The 21042-nt window shown below is 47.6% G+C and overlaps 2 protein-coding genes across 5 annotated transcripts in view; one reads left to right on the top strand and one right to left on the bottom strand.

The window, feature by feature from the left end:
* The first annotated feature begins 496 nt into the window (after nucleotides 1-496).
* On the top strand, nucleotides 497-3870 carry LOC135911281 (uncharacterized). Its single transcript, XM_065443478.2, has 3 exons — nucleotides 497-583; nucleotides 1440-1529; nucleotides 3576-3870. The coding sequence occupies exons 1-3, from the start codon at nucleotides 508-510 to the stop codon at nucleotides 3758-3760; spliced, it is 351 nt and encodes a 116-aa protein (XP_065299550.2). The 5' UTR covers nucleotides 497-507; the 3' UTR covers nucleotides 3761-3870.
* An 862-nt stretch (nucleotides 3871-4732) lies between these two features.
* The window catches only part of LOC135911329 (uncharacterized), a 147093-nt gene continuing 130783 nt past the window's right edge, over nucleotides 4733-21042 (bottom strand). For 2 of the 4 annotated variants that reach the window (XM_065443564.2, XM_065443560.2), the window contains exon 2: nucleotides 4733-8789. In XM_065443564.2, coding sequence (XP_065299636.2) covers nucleotides 6774-8723 — 1950 coding nt within the window. In that variant the 5' untranslated portion in view covers nucleotides 8724-8789 and the 3' untranslated portion in view covers nucleotides 4733-6773. Of the gene's footprint in view, nucleotides 8790-10641; nucleotides 10779-12356; nucleotides 12518-21042 lie in introns of those variants that run through there. The other 2 variants (XM_065443562.2, XM_065443563.2) reach the window with 2 other exon arrangements.

Raw genomic sequence — 21042 nt, 5'->3', positions numbered from 1 at the left:
ACGGCATAAATGCTCTCCGCAGAAAAAGATGGCTGTGACTTAGCTAAGGTTAAGCCCAGGATGCGAAGCATACTAGCCTTTATTTTAGTTGTTGAACCACTGTTTAGCCTGGTGAACTGCTGTTGCTTGGCTATATTTGGTTCGGCTAGACGAAGAAACAACTCATGCAGGCGAGCGCACGAGCTGAGACCCGGCTATGTAGCTACGCGGCCGCAAGCGAGCGCACGAGTTGAGCCTCCGCTTTTGCAGCTGTTATGACGTCATGTGGTAGGTACGCGGCCGCGCGCGGCGCAGCAAGGAAGAGCGCGGTTGTGCGGCTAGTATGCTTCGCATAAAAAGTAATAACTTTAAAGTGTTTTGGTCAATCTCATGGTGATAGATTGACGCACTTTAAATCGCGTGCGGTCAGCACGTGGATGTCGTTCAGTGCTTTCACATTATGAGAAGTGAGCTTGTCCTGCGTACACGTGGCTAATAATGTTCTTATAAAATTGCAGCAATAATACCATGTCCTTGGAAGCCGACGCAATATTCATCGACCCATCGAAGTGTAATGGTGCCACAGTCATCACCGAAGATGATCGTGAGTGGCGCCAAATAGGAAACTTATACAGACCGATTCAACTGACGAATCGCCGAGTTGATCCTTGCGCGAGTTGTGTACGCCAAGCAGCGGCAGACGATTTAAGCTTATTATGTTCGATTTTTAAAGGTAGCCTCCATTTTTTTCGAGCGACTTTGACGGTGGCTTCCCTACCGGCGTTACGTTACAAAAATGTGGGATTCTGGATTGATAAATGCTGACTATAGAGACGTTATTTCTATGCGATCACATACTAAAACTACGTGAGTCTCGTTTTTCATGGAATGAATCAGTCAGGTAAGATTTTTATACAGTAGAACCTGGATAAATAGTAATTGCAGAAATAGCAGCGTTCCGCTTAAACGGAACGCCTTGTGAATTCCCCATCATCGATTCGTAAATTCAAATATGTGCCGTCACGTAATTACTTAAAATTTTTATTGGAGTGATTGGGTTAATTATTCAATTACAAATTTTGATTTCTCGAAGGAGTAATGGCCGCCTCATCGAATAATTTAGCTCAAGTATGGGATTGTTCTATCTGCCACAGGCAATTTCTTTGAATTTTGGTGCAGTTAAATAAGAAAGCGGCCTTCAGTAGAAGGAAGCAAGGCACGCAACTCAGCTTTGTACACCATCATCGTATGCGCGAACTGTAAAGTTGAGTTTGGCAACTGCACGTCACATGACTTTGCTCCTCTCCGTTCGAAGAGAGAGAGGGAGAGAGACAAAAGGGAGGCAGGGATGTTAAACAGTCAAGAGTCCGGTCGGCTACCCTACGCTGTAGGCAGGGAGAAGAGGAATAGTAAGAAGGGAAATAGAGAACTGCGCTAAGTGTTTGTGTTCCGACTTTCAGGCGAGGGTGTTTACTACACTGTCGTCACCACAGACTACAAGGAGTACGCTGTCGTGGTCGCCTGCCCGCTGGACAACGCACCAATGATCAGTAAGTTCTAGATATCCTTCCTGTATGGCTTCATGTCCTATCAAAAGTTTCATGCGAAAGTATTTTTAGCGGATACGTTGAGCCTACGAAGTCGTACTGCTTCGGCTTTGCAGTTATTCTAAAGTCGGAGAGTGCCGTACTGCACCGCTACCCCGTCATACCTCATCCCTACTTCTTACGCTGCTGTCACAAAACGAAATTAATTGTAAAATATTCACGGGGTTATAATTAAAGCGACGCGAAAGCTAAGTACAGTCGTTCATTAACATTTTTATTGTGTCTTTCTGTTCGAGTGCAAGCATTCCGAATTGCAGCTTCCACGTCGGCTGCGTTCTGTAGGCACTTCCCGTAGCCGCACGCACCGTTCACGTTGTGTTTTGTATTTGGCAGCTTCCCTCCAGCGGCCGCCGCCGCAGCTATCAAATGCTTCTAATATGGCCTCCAAGACCCCCAATAACTGCAATACGTTTGCTGTCTCGAAGGCTAGAGAATAGTACGCTTAACTACCGCTAGGTGACCACTGTGCCAAACCTAGCTAATCGACAAGCTGGCAGATGGCGCCACACCAGGCCGCAGCAAAACCGAAATACAGTGAAAAGGTGTGATGGAGAACGAAATAAGGAAAAGTTTTTGATAATTAAAAATACTTCTGTTAATATACTTCTGTGTACTTCTGTTAGCAGCAAGAGAAGGACCCCGTTTAACGCGGTGTTAGAGGTGCGAAATTAGAGGTGCCGACAACGATCGACTATTCATGTGGAGCGTCGAAATAGCACATAAACAATTCAGCGTGCTTAGTAGGCATGTCGCAGTAGCACTCCGTGCGCGGTCGTCATACAGCGGTAAATGACATCGTATTTACTGTGCCTGTAATGATGATCAGGGAAAGATAAATGAAACGCGCTGAGGATAGTAAGAAGCGGCTGAACGATTGGTAGTGTTAATGTATGGAAGGCACAGAATGAAAAGTAATTATATGAGGTTTCGTAGACTTTTCTTCTTTTCTTTCTCTTTTTTTTGTTAGCACTAATCACGGACTTTAAGACCCAAAAGTAAAGGCAACCGAAGGATGTACGTCGATTAGTCATCTATTCGCCCGCCAGTGAATAGGTGGTTCATGCAATTGTGGCATATATATATATATATATATATATATATATATATATATATATATATATATATATATATATATATATATATATATATATATATGTAGTGTATGTACGCACTGTTGTCACGGTAGCCCCGGCCCGTGCTCCTTACGATCTTCGCGCTGTGCTGGATGAAGGGGGCGAATGCGCTCACGATAACGCGGGGTCGTGCTCGCCGTGCTCGCCGTGCAATTTTCTTTCTGTTATTTTTTGGAACACTGCATCTGCATAATGTTTCGAATAAAGCCTCGTTCTGTTTTCGCTCGAATATGAAGCGGATTTTTAAAAATTCCTTCATATCCACATTGCCGGACGGCGCTGTGCCCTTATAGAGTTACTGTATGTGCTACGAGCACATACATGTACAGCATATACAGTAACTATATTGAAAATAAAGACAAAGAGAAACAATAGAGAAGAAATGGAGGTAAGCTCGACGGGAAAGCCCCTCCCCCTTCCTTTCTTCGTTCCTACGTCGTCACATTTAAACGTAGTTGATTACTTAGTTACTTATTTACTTACTTACACACTCACCTACCGACCGGCTGACTGAGTGATTGACTGAATAAAGTTAATTAATTAATTATTTACCTAATTGTCTTACTAACTCCCGGTACTTTAACGTTTTACGTTAAGCAGTAGCACCTCGGCTTCGATATCATGTCTGTCTGTGACGTGTGCGTCTGCACTGTTCTTTTCAGCCTTCATACGGGTGGCAAAAACGTCACGCGTGCCGTTCGAACGGTGTGTGCCTTAGTACCCATAGATGTGCCTTAGTACCCATAGATGTGCCTTAGTACCCATAGAGACGTTATCGCTCCCTGTACGTGACACGCTCTTCTATCGCCGCAATGTGTTTATAGTACAGGTAACCAACACATGCGGCCTGTTTCAGAGTGGGCCTGGATCCAGACGCGAAGACCACGGCTGCGCCGCGGCACCCTGCGGGTGCTACGCCACCTGTTGGAGGCCTATGGCTTCTCGCCTGGGCAACTAACGCTGCAGAACCTGGAATCTTGTTCTCGCGCGCGACGGAAACCGTCGAACTCTTCGCACCCAGCCAGCGTTCTTCTCTTCTAGAGGCAATACTCAATTTCTCCACAAATACGTCCGCCGCCATTGCGAAAGCACAGCCGTTCCTCTCATAGGCGTGTGCAGGAAAAACACTGCCCCATGCAGAAATCGTTTGTCGTAATAGCTCCGTCGCATGGTTATATTTAACTCCCTTATGCCGTGATGCCGCGCGGCAACCCAAGCGAAACAAAAAATAAATAAAAATTTAGCCTATGTGAAATTTGGCAATTTGGCCTATGCGAAATACCTTTGGGTTAAAGTGGATCGCAATTGTAATGTCCACAGCAAGACAGCGCCTTCCCTGTCTATTTTTTTTCCTGATCACTGTATGCACCGCGAGTTGCAAGGCTCTGTGGAACACCTGTAAAACGCTCTGGAGTGCAAATGATTCTTTTCGGCGATCTCAAGATGGCTAACAGCATCGATAAACTCTCTCAGCACCCTTGGTATACTCACCATTTCTTTATTAAAGTACTTCAATATTTTGCTAATAGGTGAGAAGTCGGGATTCGAGTAAACGTAAGTTGTTACCTGTGCAATGTAACTATCACTTTCGCGATGCTATTGCTCAATCCCTTCTGACGCTCGCCTTCTCAAGGAATCCGGAAGAAAATTCACAAAGCCTTTCCGTCGTAAGAATCGTTTGTGAATGGGCCGCCGCCGTTTGAAATATTTCGCACTCGCCAATTATGGCAGCGAACAAATTATGAGCGAAGGCTGCCTGCTGACGACAAATGGCCCTTGCCATCGCTGAGCTTTAATTCAGCCCGCGGGGCCCGCGTTCACAACGAAACAGTGGGCACGCAAAGGTGGTACGTAGGAACAGACGCCGGCCAATCATGGCAGCGTATATGCGATTAGCTGAGGCAGCCTGTCAATAACAGTGTTACGAACGAAAAGCAATGTGGCCTCATGTGGTGCTCCTCTTCTTTCTTCACTTTCCTTCATACAGAGACAGCGTACATCGCCACATGTGAATAAACGTTTTATTTTCATTCATTTCTACTAAAAGAGCAAAATACCGTAAAACGCATTTGGTCACATTTCTGAAACAGCCAAGGTGTCGGTTAATGAGTAGAACGACTTCTTGGAACATGCCACGCTTAAATGCGAACACGACACACACGCGCACACAATCAAAGAACCGACACAACACAACGTTCACCCTCACACGCGCTCGCATACACAGCTAGCACACGGGTGTTTAAAAAAATGCTACAATAAAAACTACGCAAAACAAATCTATTTCATACCTTGTACATGCCATGACTACGTTACATAAATTTTGACTAGATGCGTTCACATAGCCCAGGCGGCAAATGTGTGACAGTAATGACCTCGTCATTAATTGCCAGCGTCACCTTAACAGACTGGAAACGAAGAGGGGAAACAGTACACCACGTATATGTCGATGGGCAAAAAACAAGCAATAATGAGAAGGCTATGTGCTCGCAGACGCATTCAGAAGCAATTCTTGGCGTTTACCGCTAAGCCAACGTCCGATATTTAGCACGCTAGTATTGTATGTACGAGCACACGGCAGCTTATTCTGATCTCGGAAATATATCGTTAGCGAAGGCGGCTGCCTTGTGGCAAACAGCCCTTACGAATGGAGAGGTTTGCGAATACGACCGCTAGCTTTTCTGCCTTCCAATATAGTATCAACGGCTTGCCGCGGAGATCATGAATTTCTTCTGGTGTAGCAGCAGGCTCATTTCTTCAGGAACGTATTGCCACTCAGAAGTGAGCTGCACATCGAAGTAAAATGAAAATGCACCAGATGTGCAATCTATAATACTGTATATACGATGGAACAAATGCAGAGTCATTTGGATGGAGCAGTGATTCAGTTCATATAACAGTACTCTTTGTGCCCGCACTGACGTCACATTAAATACAACATTGGTCGAACACTGCGCGCCTCAGTTTCGTATGCCTAAGCACGAAATATATTTACTCTTACTTTACGACATGAAAACGAAAATAATGAGGCATTGACACTGTACTGCCTGACGCGTATATATTGTGTGTAGTAGAGCACCAGGATGCAGCGTAGAAGCGTATTAAAGAAAACTTGAAATCTTGAACGAACTATAATCTTAGGGCCCAATGTCGAGTTTTGTGAGGGAATAACAGTCGTCGGGGACAGCGAAAATGTTCAAAATTTCCTGACCTCTCAGGGCATCTGTTTACTTGGTGTACATCATCCACAGTGGACCCGATACTTCGATGCAGCGCCAAGTAAATCGCCTGGCTTGAAGCTTTCTTTTTTCTTACAATACTATGCTTGACGATTATCTTACTTCAGTCACATATATCTTACCAAATGCGGAAGACATCCTGCAGGTTACTTGAAAGGAACACAACAGCATGCCTTTATATACAAGCTGCTTGAAGTACAGCTACGTGGACAGTCACACACACAAAAAAAAAACCATAGTTATACAAGTGTTTGCAGTGGCACGTGAGACAAACTGTACAAGCGTGACATTGAAGAGTAAGTAGTGCGCATACCATGCTCGAAGCTATTCCGAACAATGACAACATCTTCGCGACCTGCTGAGCCAAGGGCTGCTACAGTTCGGGTTCCCAGTATTTAACCACCACGCAGTTTCATTTTATTGCTGCAAATAATGGCATTGCAGGAACAATCGCTATCTTTTTTTACAGATTCCTGTAACTTATTGTGCAGGTTCGTTTAGAAAACCGACAAGGACTGACGGCAGGCCTGCATACCGTTTCTAAAGGCGTTCTCAGATCTGAAGCAGTGACGTTATGTTTCCTTTGCCTGGTGCAGGAAGCTTTTATACTTTTCTGCTTTTCTCACAATAAAACGTTCTCTCTCTACATATATACATATGTTATACAGTAGAACAACGAGCATACGTATCGCACACAGTTTGGACTCTCTGGGCCCCGTGTGTTGAGAAGAGATCAACATCGTCTATACACACATTCTTTGGCAAGCAAGACGGTCGATGGCATGGCTCGTGCGTTTGTCGCTAATGCCCGCATAGGATCAAGCGGAAGCCACGTCATCCGATGTCCGGCGGTCGTGACTACTTCCAAGGACAGTAGTTATCTGATTGCCCAAGGCGAGATCTGTCGTCGCTGTGGTTGAGGATCGCGATCGCGAATGGCTCAAGAGTCCAGTGACTAGAGAAGAGGAGGAAGACACCATTTGGGAGACGTGCCTGTGGTCCCTGAAGCCGAAGAACAGAAACACGCCTTGCAGCCCGATGAAGACGATGCTGACGCAGTCCATGAGGAGCGAGTTGACGAGCCCGCTGACCAGACCAAGGAGCCATGAGACGCCCATGATGAATGCCAGCTTCACGAACAGCAAGATCCTGGAAGGCTTCTCATTCGCCTTGAAGTCGAACTTTTGGGACTGCGACTCCGTCCTTCGGATGGTGAAGACTGTGTGCAGGTAAAACCCGATATCGACGAGGAGAAGAACCAACATAGGGGTCAGAAAGAATACGACGTGGCTCCACTTTTTATTTATGAAGCAACGAGGCGTGCCGTATGAAGGAGATAGTGGTGAGTCACTCTTTGTCCAGTTTAATATGGAAGCCACGCCGACAACCACCAGAGGCGATCCCCATCCGGCCAAGCCGTACCGGACGAGGCTCTTCCAGTTGCCACTGGGTCGACGAACTAGGATCAGCGTCTTCCAGATGTCGTATGACAACACGGTAGTCCAGAAGGCCGTCGACAAGAAGCCGAAGTGTACGACCACAGAGGAGGCGACGCACACATCGCGCCCAAGGTCTGTTACGTTGAAGACGAGGAAGAACAAGTGAGTGAAGAATAGCGTCATAGATAAGCAGAGGGTGCAGCGAGCCGAGAAGGTACGACATTCCTTAGACATGAGGTAAACCACTAGTTTGAGAACCAGACAGAACAACGACACCGATATGCAGACGATGGTTAGGTAGCCACGAATCATGATAGCTGTGTTCGGGTTTGGTGTCGAAACGTTCGCGTAGCGGTAGGTCACCTTCTCTATGTAGCATACCCCGTTGTACGAAGAGAAGCAGGTGCTGTTCCTGTCGACCGTTCGGAATATGGAGGAAAGGTCGAGACCCGGAAGGCTGATGTGAACCTTCACTTCCACGCGGAGTGTCGTGGTTGTTTTCTCAGCTGGTAGGCATGACACGCTTGTCAGATCGACTCCGTGGCAGCGAGCGCAGTAGGCGTTCTTGTAGTAGGCTGCGCCAGATATTTCATCAATAACAGGAGCAAAAAAGGCCCAGCAGGAACGCGTAACTTTAGAATTGGTCTCTTCGGGGCAGTCTCCAATTAGGGGAAATCGACTGCACTGACGCATATATCTGTAGAAATTTGTCGAGATGAACGGAGGAGGCCGCAGCTTCTGTTTCCTTCTGGTGCCAACGACCGCTACTTCCCAGAAAATGACCTCATCCAGGTCGTAGTTGCAAAAAGAGCAAAATGTATTGCGGTACGTTACCCTGGAACGCCGACTGGTTACCGGAATGCGAAAGAACATGTCGCTGGAGCTGAAGCTCGCATCTTCGCAGCGTTCACGAACGTCGTCTTGCAGAGGCCACAAAGAGTTGCATCGTGAAGCCAGAAACACGTGCTTCGTGGCGCCGCCTTCGAGGGACAAGCTAGTGCAAGTCCACTTCGAGGTATTCAGGGAAGCCTGGTCAATATCCACCGACTTGTTTTCACAGCCCCAGCAACAGTCGCCAAACTCCTCGCAATCCTCCCGACACGAGCAAGTTAGGTAAGTCCAGTTGTAGCAAGAAAACGTTCCGCCATCACAGCAGTCGATATCACCTGGGCAATTTGTGATTGACTGGAAACGGTCGGGCTCGAGATCGCTGAACGCCGGGTGGTCCTCTGGTCTCGCAGGTCTTGCAAACGTTCTATTGCACTCCTGCTGTTGGGATACCGCGGCGTTCGAAAGCAGCAGCATGACGAGGTGTGGCAGGAAAAGCATGTCCACAACATCTGATGGTCTCTTGCGAAGCTCGTTCTAGTAGTCCTCACGAGGATACTGTTCCCTCTGCAACGAATTAAAGTGCATGACATAAATTTATGAAGCAAGGATGAGGACAATCACGCCATGCATGTCCGCGGAATAGAAGATGAAAAGATAATCTCTATACACTGAGCAAATTTTTCGATTACCAAAATGTTCTGCTACAACGCAAGAACCCTTAAAAGTAGAAAATTTTTCCTCGAACGTAGCAGTATCAGTACAGCTGAAGGGACAGTCACAGGGTTACTTATTCGCAATCAGGTGGAAAACGTGTTTTTTAAAGCGAAGCTTTCAGGGCGAAGCTTCCTTTGCCTCTTCCTTCGACTTTTGCGCTGCTGCTGCTGCTCCTGCTGTCTTTCACCGCGTCGGGAGGTGGTTGAGAGCATGGGTATACATGGCAGGAACGTGGCAGAGCGAAAAGTCGACGCGAGAAGCTCGTTTCAACCTTTCCATCGCGTCGTATGTGCACAATTCCCTCTGGAGCTTCCTGGGTATCGCCGTATTGGCCTCTTGACAGCTGTAAGTATCCGCGACCCTCCTCAAAAGCATTGGAAAAACTGCAGCGCTTACCTTTCTATTAACGTGCAAGTCCAGAGGGGACGTAGATATAACTGTAGAGAGTAGGGGGGAGAGGAGGCAGAGAATGGGCTAGAACCGACGCAGTCGCGAAACGAGTGAATAACAGCCTTGCCACTTTGAAGTTGCCATACAGGGGGAGAGGTCGGTAGAGGGAAAAGGTGACGTGAGAAGAGGAGGAAGCAGTGCTTACGGGCAAACTGAAGGTACGGTACGGTACACTTCCGTTATTTCTGAAAAATAAGCACCATGCAAATTTGTCAAGCGGACTACTGACGCAGGGCATGCAGTCGCAAAGCCACATTAAAGCACCGTAGGGTCTAGGCGACACTACGGAAGTGGTTGCACGTCAAATCGACACTTCTGGAAGTCGCGGTTTCGATCCCGACCGTGGGAGCCACATTTCGATGGGAGCGAAAAGTGATAAGAAAAAACAACGCTGGTCGACTTAGATTTAGGGACATGCTAAAGGACACCCGGGTGACAAAATTAATCGTGAGTCCGCCACTATGGCGTGCCTCATAATCCGATCGTGGTTTTGGCACGTACAGCCCCTTAATTCAATTAAAGGTCCACACTTAAACCACGATGCGATGTGCCATGTGAGGCAATGATAATGCTCAAGCCTCTCAGAGATTATGTACATTAATGGCGCACAAGAACGCCTCAAGCAAACACATCTCCCTGCATGTTATGCGTACTACGCAGAGAAACAGCAGCGGTGCACGCAAGGTAACGTTAAACAGAAGCTCCGCAACCTCGTATTGTACTGAATGCTGGAGAAATGACACATTCACCGTCATCCCCGCTAATTATCGTCAATCGAAGCAAACGGCATAGAAAGCTTCGTTTAGATCGATTCCCACAGTGATTAGGATATGCATTTTTTTCCCTCGTTATTTATCTTTTACTACAAATATTGTAGTTGCTTTGTATGAAGCAATAAACATATCCCCGAGAAATGTTTTACAGGTCCCTCTGAATCCTAACGCATGCCACAAATTTCTTCATGCTATGGTCTTCGGTACACTTACGATTTCGTTTCTACTAACTTCGTTTGCACGGAATAACGTTCACTGGAGACATTACAATTCACATTAACTTGCGATTAGCCGCAAATCAACTGCTTTTCGAGAACACCGGCACTAAAAGAGAGCGTACTTCAACCTACGATAGCGCGAGGCAGCCACGAATTTTGCTACTTTGATGAGCGCTTGTTGAGGGGGTTTCATGTCAATCGGCTGATTGGCTTTAAAAGTCACTCGCCACCATAACTTTGGCGCAAACAAAGAGCACTCACCCGTGCAGCAAACGTGCTGAGAGCGTTATGGAGACCCAGCCCAGCAGCGTACGGGCCCTCTGTAGCTGAGTGTGTCATGGCAAGTAGCGGAGCTTCCTCACGGCGCGACAGCCAACGCACAAATGGCGCGGAATGATGCATACGCTTAGCCGCATCGGTTGCACCTATAGTGCCAGGAACAAACGTGGGCGCCGGCTTTTGTACGGCAGCTTTTGCATTATGCATTGACGACATCACGTCACGTGGTGCTCGACACTAACGCGGCGGCCCATTCCTCGCGGACTTTTCGCGTGGAAGCACATTCAGCTGATTAAGGCATTCATATTGCATTCACGCATTACCGTTAAACAAGAGGCGAGACAACTGCTCTGGCAGCAGATCGTTCGCAACACTTCTACTGCATGTAGTCAGCAGTTATAAGCGAATAGCCACGCCTAGGCAGTAATGCTTCTAGGAAGCGCTTCCATTCAAGCTTTCATTGTGTCCTGCTGTCTCAACAAAGCCACAGAGGTAATGTCAGCAGTCCCCTCCGGCAGAGCAGATGTGCTCTATAAGCGTGGCGTTTATATGAAGTGCGTGCTAAGTGACAAGAGAAGGGGAAGAAATGGATATCATCTCGTAATGTGAATGTTGCCATGCCACGGCTCATAGCATCGGTGATGAATGTGAATGGACATTACGTGTCACAAATGGTGGGCACCTCGTGTGGAGATGGACCAGTTGCTTCTTTTATGCGACAGAAAATGAAAATGCGGGCTGTGTACATGGGCTTTCACATTGTCATTCCTCATTTGTGGGTGCCGATCCACGTTTGCTTACCCTTTTCCCTTTTTCTCTCTATGTTCTTTTCCACTTCCAGTGATCGGGGTAGCAAACGGGGCCTCCCTTCTCTCTCAGCCCTCCCTCTCCGTAATGCAACATCCTGGATGCTTATTGCTTATGACCAGGGCTGCTTCCGTTGCCGAACAAGTTGACAAGAATGCGCATATAGAGCCGTACAAGAACCTGCCTACTCGGCGAGCTAGCGACTCCCTCGTTAGATATATAGCTTGCATCGAAACAAGATGCTTCGAGCAGGTAACCGTGCACTGATGTGTTTTGTACCTTGGTGAAGCATTTCTTCGTAAAAGGATGCGGCTTCATACCAAAATGTGCTTAAAGCCCGACAACTTCTGCGTGAAACTGAGTACTTACATACCTTGCAACAAATTACGGCTTAGTATCACACAATGACATATTTGTGACAGTCAACTTCCCGACTGCATGATCGCTTCCATTTCACCCTCGACTAATCAGAAAATTATGATAACGTGCTCAAAAACATCTGCCCCGTTGGTGGAGAACGAAAAAAACTGCTGGAGTAATGACGATTTCCACAATCCCTGAACTAAAGCTCATCAGCGTGTCCTCACATGCCGATAGAAGGCTGCGCGATAACATTATTCGTATTTCGTTCGTTTTTTATTGTACCGTCAGTGCCCAAAGTTTGCACAGTGTGTGGTCCAGTCGGAGGCTGAATATGTTTCGCTGTCTCTGCGCGAGCGTCCAATACAATTAAGCAGTACATCTCTTTGATCGCGCGTATACAGTTGCGAGTGACACCTGTAAATTCCCGGGCGCGCGCCGACACAGCACCAGGATTGAACTTTCCCGCTTCGGCGGGGCATTCCGTTACGTACACATAGTCCCCTATCACCCAATATTTCCTTGCTTACCTGCTCGCAATGGATAATCCTCCGGGGCCATCTTCGTGGGCAAGTTGCTGTTACGCGAGGACGCTGGCGCCAACTGTTCTCACGGTTGGTCGGCGTCGACAGCGGCCGAGGCAGCCAATGCCAAGCGGATGTCGGCCTTTGTGGCCACTTCGTGGAACTGGTTTTGTGACGACCGCCGCGCCATCTTCGGGAAGAGGCGCACGCGCGGGAAGCTACGCAATGCTTTCACGGCGGCGAAAAAGAGTGTGACCCACCGTGTTTGCACGCCCAGTCTGCCCTTAACCCCTAGACCGCTCTCGTGGTCGCGAGGGTGACGTCGAAAGGGGGTCCTGTAGTCACCCGCAATGGTTGCAGAACGAACGAGACGACGCCGCTGACGGCCACTGGGGCGCACCCGCTCTGTTTACCGACGCTGGCTCTGCGGTCACTTAACGTTCCCGGTCACGTTGTGGCTTTCTCGTTCCGTGTGGGTGAGCATCCTCTATAGGTTTTCCCCCGGAGTCTGGTCCTTTCTTTTTAAAGATTTTTGTTCCTTTTATTAGGGCCCAGGATGGCAACCCGGTCGCGCAGCTTCCGCAATCACTTGCGGAATCTTTATTATATCTTCATTGCGATCTATGTTTCCCCATCCCCAAAGACGACTTAACATTCACAATTTCACACGAAAGGCGCTGTACTGCGTCGGACCTGTAAAGCTGCATTCCTATAATTCTTCTGCGATACCCAGAGGTCCCAGAGAGGCTTGAAGATGGTCGAAGCAAAGCACTTGAACATTCGACGCTCAATGATGTCGTCTATCAAAAGAACAACCAGGCAAACGTTAATAGAACATTCCACACGACCACTCCGAATAATGATCTGTTCATTCACATAAAACCGAAAATAGCGAGTAAGGTCGACTTTCAACCTGGCGTAAAAGGTTCCACCATTATCCGCTTGAAATGGCGTCATGACTTTCGCTTTTGTTGTGCAAGCATATTCCTTTTTTTAAATCATGGTCTGCATGACATATAAAACACCGAAAACACATCTAAAACACATCGAAAGCGTCCTGGCTGTGCCAAATATGGACCGTTTGTCGTGGACCATGTTGATTCTGGTTTGTTTTGGAGGCTGTGTGTGTGTTTTTTTTTTTAGAAAAAAAAATCTACAGAGAAAACCCACTCATGGTGATGGCGGAATAGAATGACAACCATTCAAAAAGTCGGTGACAACCATAAATTCGAGAACCGAAGCTCTAAAGTGTCATCCGCCACTACACCGCTAGTTAATTGGGCAGCTGGGTTTTCGGCAGGATTTCAGTTTCGCAATAGTGTATATGTTGCAGACTGTAAGAGGTTTTTGAACATCCTTGATAAAATATTGGCGTTCTTTATGAGCTTCCCATAGAACTACACCCATTTCAATTTGTATAAGATTGCCTTGCGGCTCCCCGCCTTGCCGATGTGAGTTGCTTCGTCTGCTATCTTCTGCTTCTTTCAGAAAATACACCTGACATCTTTTGTTCCGTATACACAAAAACTTCTGTTGCGTATGGCCATGGCCGCAACGTTCTCCCTGTTGCCACGTCGGTCGCTAAAATCAGTAGCGGTCACCCGAACGCCGGCCAATCGAGAAACTGCGTTACGAATGAAAAGTATCTTGATTACTGGCATTTGTTATTCGGCGCTAAGTTCACAAGATACCAATCCATACATGACAGGTGTTGGCTTTTTGCCAGGACAGTGCTTCAGCGACGTAATGGCTAGGAAAAGGTACGGACGGTGAGCTCATCAAAGGGGTTTTGTGGCATTTGGTCAATAAATTGTTTCAGCAAACCGTTATATCACGCTCTATTGTTGGCGTTACTACCCTGGCGACGCGCCAGCAGAGCTTCTAAGCGGCACTATAGCAACAAGAACAGAACTGTGCGCGATTTTAGCAATAAGAGACTACGTTTATTGCAACAAGATAACAACCTGTATATAGATGTACGGTGAGGATTTGAGTATAGGTGTGCAACGTTTGTGCAATAAATTGCACACAGTAAAGTCATATAAATCACATATTTCACTTTCGTAATCGGGGTTTAAGCATCCGGAGCTGCACAGCGGACTCCACACGCGGTTCACTAGCGTGCATATAAAAGTAAGCACATAAGTTCTATGCACCTTGTTCTTCGTGGCAGCTGCGCATAAGATTTCCCTGGCGCTGCAGCTGCGCAGTATACAGAGCGAGCGAGGAATATAAGGAAACGCAGGGAGGCTAACGAAATGGCAATACCCGCTTTGCTTCCCTGGACTGGTGAAAGGGATAAAGATAGCCTAAGAGATAAATGAAGAGAGACAGTAAACAATCAACGTGAGCACAACACAACTGCGAAGTCTAAAACGCGCTGAAGTTTGTAGTCGCTCGTATTTTATAATTCGCACAGGCAGCGATTTTAAGGAAGCGCGCCATCTTCTGTGATGGTAATCGGCAGGCTCCTTTGGAATACTTTCCGCACAAAAATTGTAGTAGCTTGTAGAGAGAGCATTGCTATATTCTAGCGATTCCTGCACTCAGCGTATCTCAGTACATGCATGCATTGCACCATGAGCAGACGCACTGATCTGGTTGCTTAATAGAACACGAATAGCTTTTATTAATAATCGTTGCATGGATGTGACTTGTCGATTTGCAACTGGTACTTCATTAGAAGGTCTAGTGTGCGTCAGAGTAGAGGCAGCACGCTGCGACTTCTTGACTCTCTGTGCAGTCGATAGAGCAGAGTGCAAAGGAACAGAGTACATCGAACAGTCATGCTTGCCGGCTTCTGGCTCCGACGTCCCATAAGCTTCGAAGGCGTGCGGCACTAGAAAGATAAGAGGTACGGTGAATGTAGAGCTCTCTCCACCAGAACCGCCGTACTTTGCCTCGAAGACCGGCGGCGGCGACGTCCACGACGTAGGGAAATTTTAGTGACCTAAAATTAGGGAAATTTTCCCTAACAATTTCTTTAAGGATACCAACTTCGCTCTTGATTCGAGGACGCAGTTTGGAACTGGCACCATAAAAACTGTGCATCTTATCTCATTTTCGAAACCTTCCCTTCGCTCATCTCATAAACGTGTAACCGTCTCACATTTCAACACACCGCAGGCACATTGCCTGCGGCATGTTGGAATGAGATACGTGCTGCTCTTTTTTGCGAGCGATTTCGGACAGTCTCGTATTTGAAGGAATTTAAAAAATAGTAACATTTATATTACCTGATATTCGTGCAGCCATGCTCACGGTGCGGAAAAGCATGCAGCGGCTGAAGCAAAACAAGCTAAGCAACCACATCCATTAAATTTTCAAAGCGGTGGAGGTAGGAACATTAGCAAAGGTGCAGACCTCTTCAATTATTTCGTAAAGCAATCGAAAGTTTGAAACGGTGTTCAAAGAAGCATCATGGTGGAACTCATAGAGCGGAATGGTAACTGCCCACAGTGTGGAAGGGAACGGAGACAGTGTGGTATTAACGCGACAGCGTTAAGGCCCGTGTCGACGCCGGCGTTGGCGGCGGCGACGTTGTCCCTATGAGAAGGAAGGAAGGAAAAAGTGTAGAACGAAAGGCAGGGAGGTTAACCACTTTTGCTTAACCGGTTTGCTGCCCTAGACATGGGAGCGGGATGGGGGAATGAAGGATGGGGAGGAGAGAGAGAGAGAGAGCACGTAACACAGCACACACATCGTCAGTAACAGTCCGTCACTCTTGCGTGGTACGTGGCATCACTGTCACAGCCGCTTGTTCAAGCCCGTCTCTTTTAAAAACCGAAGTAGTCCCTTCGTCGCCTTCAGCTGCAATGTCTTCTGTCGGCGATATGTGAAAATAGTTGCAGCTGACAATGGCCTATTGTCAAGGTGCGCTAGAATGGACGCCAGGGACTGTCTATGAACATTATATTCAGGACAGTCGCACAGAATGTGTTCTAGCCTCTATTCGCAAATAGAGAGGCATTGCAGAAAGCGTTGTCGGCCATTCCAATGCGAAATGAGTAAGATTTCGTGAGGGCCACCCCTAGCCATAAGCGATAAAGCAGGGTGGTCTCTCTTCGGTGGAGTCCAGTTGGCATAAACAGATGTACCAAAGAGGGCAGGTCGTATTGACGATTGCTCAAGTTGGTCTGGCTGCTTGGTGTGCACCATAGAGAGAGCGTGATCTCCTGTGCAAACACTCGAAGGCTGCTGGCTGCGTCGGACCGTGAAAGTGGTATGGCCTCTTCCTGTGTGTCTTCAAGAGCTGCCCGAGCGGCATTATCGGCGTCTTCGTTTCCCATGACGCCGCAGTGACCGCAGTGATCCACGCAGGCCTTCCGGGTGGCACGTAGGTCGTTAATGAGCTAATTGAACTTCTCAAAGTGCGTCAGAGAAATCGTGAAGTACAACTTATACACAACCTACAGATTTGATAGCGTCGGATTGTAATTTTAACATACGAGAGAACATAATTCTGTTACATGGAAGCTCACCCGCCGTGGTGGCTCAGTGGCTATGGTGTTGGGCTGCTGAGCACGAGGTCGCGGGATCGAATCCCGGCCACGGCGGCCGCATTTCGATGGGGGCGAAGACACCTGTCTACTTAGATTTAGGTGCACGTTTAAGAACCCCAGGTGGTCGAAATTTCCGGAGTCCTCCACTACTACGTGCCTCATAATCAAAAAGTGGTTTTGGCACGTAAAACCCCATAATTTTTTACGTGGGAGCTCAAACACAAATCCCTTTTCTGGCTGCCGTTCGAGGTCTGTCTTACTAAAAGCGGTGCGTCCCAGAAAGCTCGCCTTCGTGCATAGCGTTGGCCGCCAGCGTTTCCAGGAAAGCATTACGGTTACATAAGCTGCAGTCACCGGGAGGCGCGAGAACCACTCAGGGATCGTTGAATGCTATCGCGTTCCACCCTTAAAGACGAAGCTTAAGCGTCGTCTAAATTTTTGTTCTTGTGTATCTGATAAAACTCTTTTGATTAATAAAGGGAAAATCACACATCAACCTGTCCGTAGAAATTGCTACAAAGGAAACCCATACGGGTACCTCGAAAGAAAAGCCTCGCAGTTGAAGAAAAATTCGTCTTGGTCCGGGACTCGAACCTGGAACAGAGACCCCTCTTTTGAAGTGACCGTATGGGTTTCCTTTGTAGCAGTTGCTACGGATAGGTGGATGTCTGATTTTCCCTTTATTAATTACTTATCTCCACTTTGCGGGTTTCCGCAGAACTATTACGTCAAACTCTTGCCTTTTCTTCGAGTTGTTGACCAATTCGACTTCGCCCTGTGACCTGCTAGCCACCTGGTTAGCTCAGTTAGTAGAGCGGCGGTCTCGGAAAGGCGGTGGTCCCGGGTTCGAGTCCCGGACCGGGACGAATTTTTCTTCAACTATGAGGCTTTTCTTTCGAGGAACCCGTATGGGTTTCCTTTGTAGCAATTGCTACGGACAGGTGGATGCCTGATTTTCCCTTTATTAATTACTTCTCTCCACCTTGCGGGTTTCCGCAGAACTATTACGTCAAAACTCTTTTGAGTTCACCACTGCTCGAAAAGATATGAACAGCGGTACGTATACATTTCAGTCACTTTGCAGCCGGAGAGCATGGGTCTATTTGGATATAATAAAGCTTTTCGCGTGGCAGTGTAACGTTTTCGAGCGTTTGTGGCACGTTTACGATCTCGTTCTGCCAACTCTTCTTTGCTGAGGATCCGTTTTAGCGTCATTCTTAAGCTTCCGTTGCATGCCGCCGCGATTTTCGACCAGCCACCGCAAGCTAAGTAAGGGAAAGCGGACCAATCGCAGACGCCGGCAACGCCCTCTCTCATCCGGTTATCGATTTTCAGTGCACTGGCTCGGCCCTTTCGAAACCCTCTCCACGTGAGCGTGCTCCTCGCCTCCTGGCAGACAATTACGAACGGAGAACGGCTCAACGTAGGCAATGTTATTCGTTTTTCAAGCAAACAAAAGGGACCTCATATGAACGAGGAGAACATATGATTGGTCTGTTCAGACAACCCTGCGGTTCACCGCCCTACGCTTGCGTCGGCGGTTACGTAAATTTGACGTCAGGCGATTGGAATAAAAACATAATGGCATAGTTTTACGTTATAGGGCCCCACGTCACTTTGACGCAATGAGTTATGGCGATTTTCTAACGTCGAGTGACAGACATGTGAAGTGTGTGCAGCCTGAAACCTTTTGACTAATAACAGCGGGCTTAGGCGAAAAGGCGACGAATCAGAAATAATTATTTTTCTTTTGTTCGGTCGAATCATGCGTAATCAATGTGTACACGTCATGTCAGATTGGTAGCTATCACTGTTGCTATTGCATGACAGACATGTGCAGTGGGGGTATGGTATGATATGAAGAACTTTATTTATGTCCTGAGAGATCTCTGATCTCTGTCCCAACGTGGGAGCGCGCTCCCACGTTGGGACAGAGATCCCTGTCCTGTGCAGCATCCGCTGCCACAACTGTTCACCTTGAGAACCATCACCCGCCAAAGCCAAGCAGCGCCAAAGCATGTGTTCTAAGTTGAGCAAACCACACACTTACTACACTCGACTGAAATCCCGCAGTCCGGATTAATTTTATTCATGACGGCTGGGTTAGGGCACGTTCGTGTTTGCAGAAACCGTAATGTAACCGCCTGTGGCCTTGTGGGATGTCATGACTGCCGAAGGACGAATCCCAACATAAAAACGTAACGATTCTTTATTCGACTAACGATGGCAGCGGACGGGCATACCAACGCTACGTTCGTCCCAGTAGCGGAAGGTACATAGAAAGCGCTCTTTCTCAGCCAGGCAGCCTGTTTTTATAGCCACCGTTGGTGACGCATACCTCGGGTGACGTGGCGGTGGCGCAATGTTTTATCGACCATGCAGTCCAGCGTGCAGCTGTGTTATGCCGGGGCAGATGATAAGAAGACGGAGGGTGCGCATAAATATGCGCGGAGTGTGTCGCCACAGCCTTTTTAATTTAGAATGTGGCAGGAAGAATGCCCTGCGCCCTAAGTAATAGTGTTTGGTGATCTTGTTATAGCTTAACAGCTGGTCCCTGAACTCAGGAGCGGGAGATCCAGCCCCTTCAGGGAGTGCACGGCACACTAATCTTTGTGCCTGACCGTGCGCCACCTCGTTGAGGTTACGCGGGGCTCCCTCCACTGGCCCCGTGTGCGCCGGGAACCAAGTAACTGTATGCGAAGCGATATCCCTACCCTGCAGCAGTCTGTTAGCCGGTTCCGCAACAAGTCCCCTCGATAAGGCTCTAATCGCATGTCGCGAGTCACTAAACACCTAAACTCTTCTTGAATCAATTAGTGCTAGAGGAATATAGCCACCTGCTCAGCGACCCCCGGTTCTTTTGCTTAAATGGAAGCGGCATTTCGAACGCTCCCTTTGCCATCTAGTACCATCACGGAATAAGCATCTTTCTCATTCATCCTTGCCGCGTCAACAAACGCAGACCCCTCCTCCTGATCCTTTGCATCTCGCAGCAAAGCCCTAGCTCTGGCGACCCGCCTCCCTATATTGTGCACAGGGTGGACATTCCGCGCAAACAGACGAACCATGATATTGGCCCTAAGATTCACGTTGAATTCGTGTAGCCGCGCCCCATCGCGAGACACAGCCACTGATTCTCATATTTATTCTAAAATATACCCGCTGGTGTATACCTAGCAATCGCTCTCTCTGTGCCGTACGTTGAGCCTCGGCAATTTGATCTAAAGTATTATGCAAACCCAGTCGCAACAACATATCGTTTGATGTACTCACAGGCAGACCAAGCACCGCTTTAACGGCTTCTCTGATTAAAGCTTCCAATTTATCTTTCTCCCCTCTATTCCAAGTAAGTTAGCATAGGTGCCTCATACGAGAAATGACACAGAATAAATGCGTGAACCGCATCGCACCTTCTTCGCCTATTAGAGATCCTTCTGATAAGTCTTATGGCCTCCTCCGTCTTCTTGGTAATGCGCTGAATGGTTCTTATATTCGATCCATTCGCTTCTACTACAAAACCCAGGACCCTGATTGTTTCAACTTTGGGTATCAACGACCCTTCCCTAGTATGAATTCTAATGCAAGGCTCAACTTCCGGTACCCAATCTTTCGGCCTACGACCTAACTTCATAGATTCTAAGATCAACAACTCCGACTTTCTAACGGTGCACTTGAGCCCCATAAGACCCAACTACTCTTCCGTAAGTGTTACCACCTTCTGCAACCTAGCCTCAAGCTCTCCGTCCCTACCACCGACGCTCCATATAGTATGATCTGAAGTGAAGGTGCAACAACGACGGTGGACGAGGAGGGAACACACACACACACACACACACTCGTCGACCGTCGTTGCAGCGCGTTCACTTCAGATCATGCTTAACCAACACGCCCAACTATGCGTCCTAACGTTCAAATAGTAAGGTCATCCGCATAGATAAGTAGCCAATACTCTGGACAGCGTCCAGTGTATTAGTCAACTTCGACATTGCCAGAATGAATAACATAGGCGAGAGTACGGATCCCTGCGGAATACCACAGCAACAAAATTTAAAGACTACCGACTTTATCTCCCCGAACCTGAGGCATGACCTTCTATATATAAGCAAAGCCTTGATAAAATGGAAAAGCCGCTGCCCCATATTCAAGTCCGATAGCGCCCGTAGAATGAAAAAATTTCGGATTTTATCGAA

This window comes from Dermacentor albipictus, chromosome 1 (genome assembly GCF_038994185.2).
Source record: "Dermacentor albipictus isolate Rhodes 1998 colony chromosome 1, USDA_Dalb.pri_finalv2, whole genome shotgun sequence".
In the NCBI taxonomy this organism is placed as follows: domain Eukaryota; kingdom Metazoa; phylum Arthropoda; class Arachnida; order Ixodida; family Ixodidae; genus Dermacentor; species Dermacentor albipictus.
This window is presented reverse-complemented; position numbering and strand designations above follow the sequence as displayed.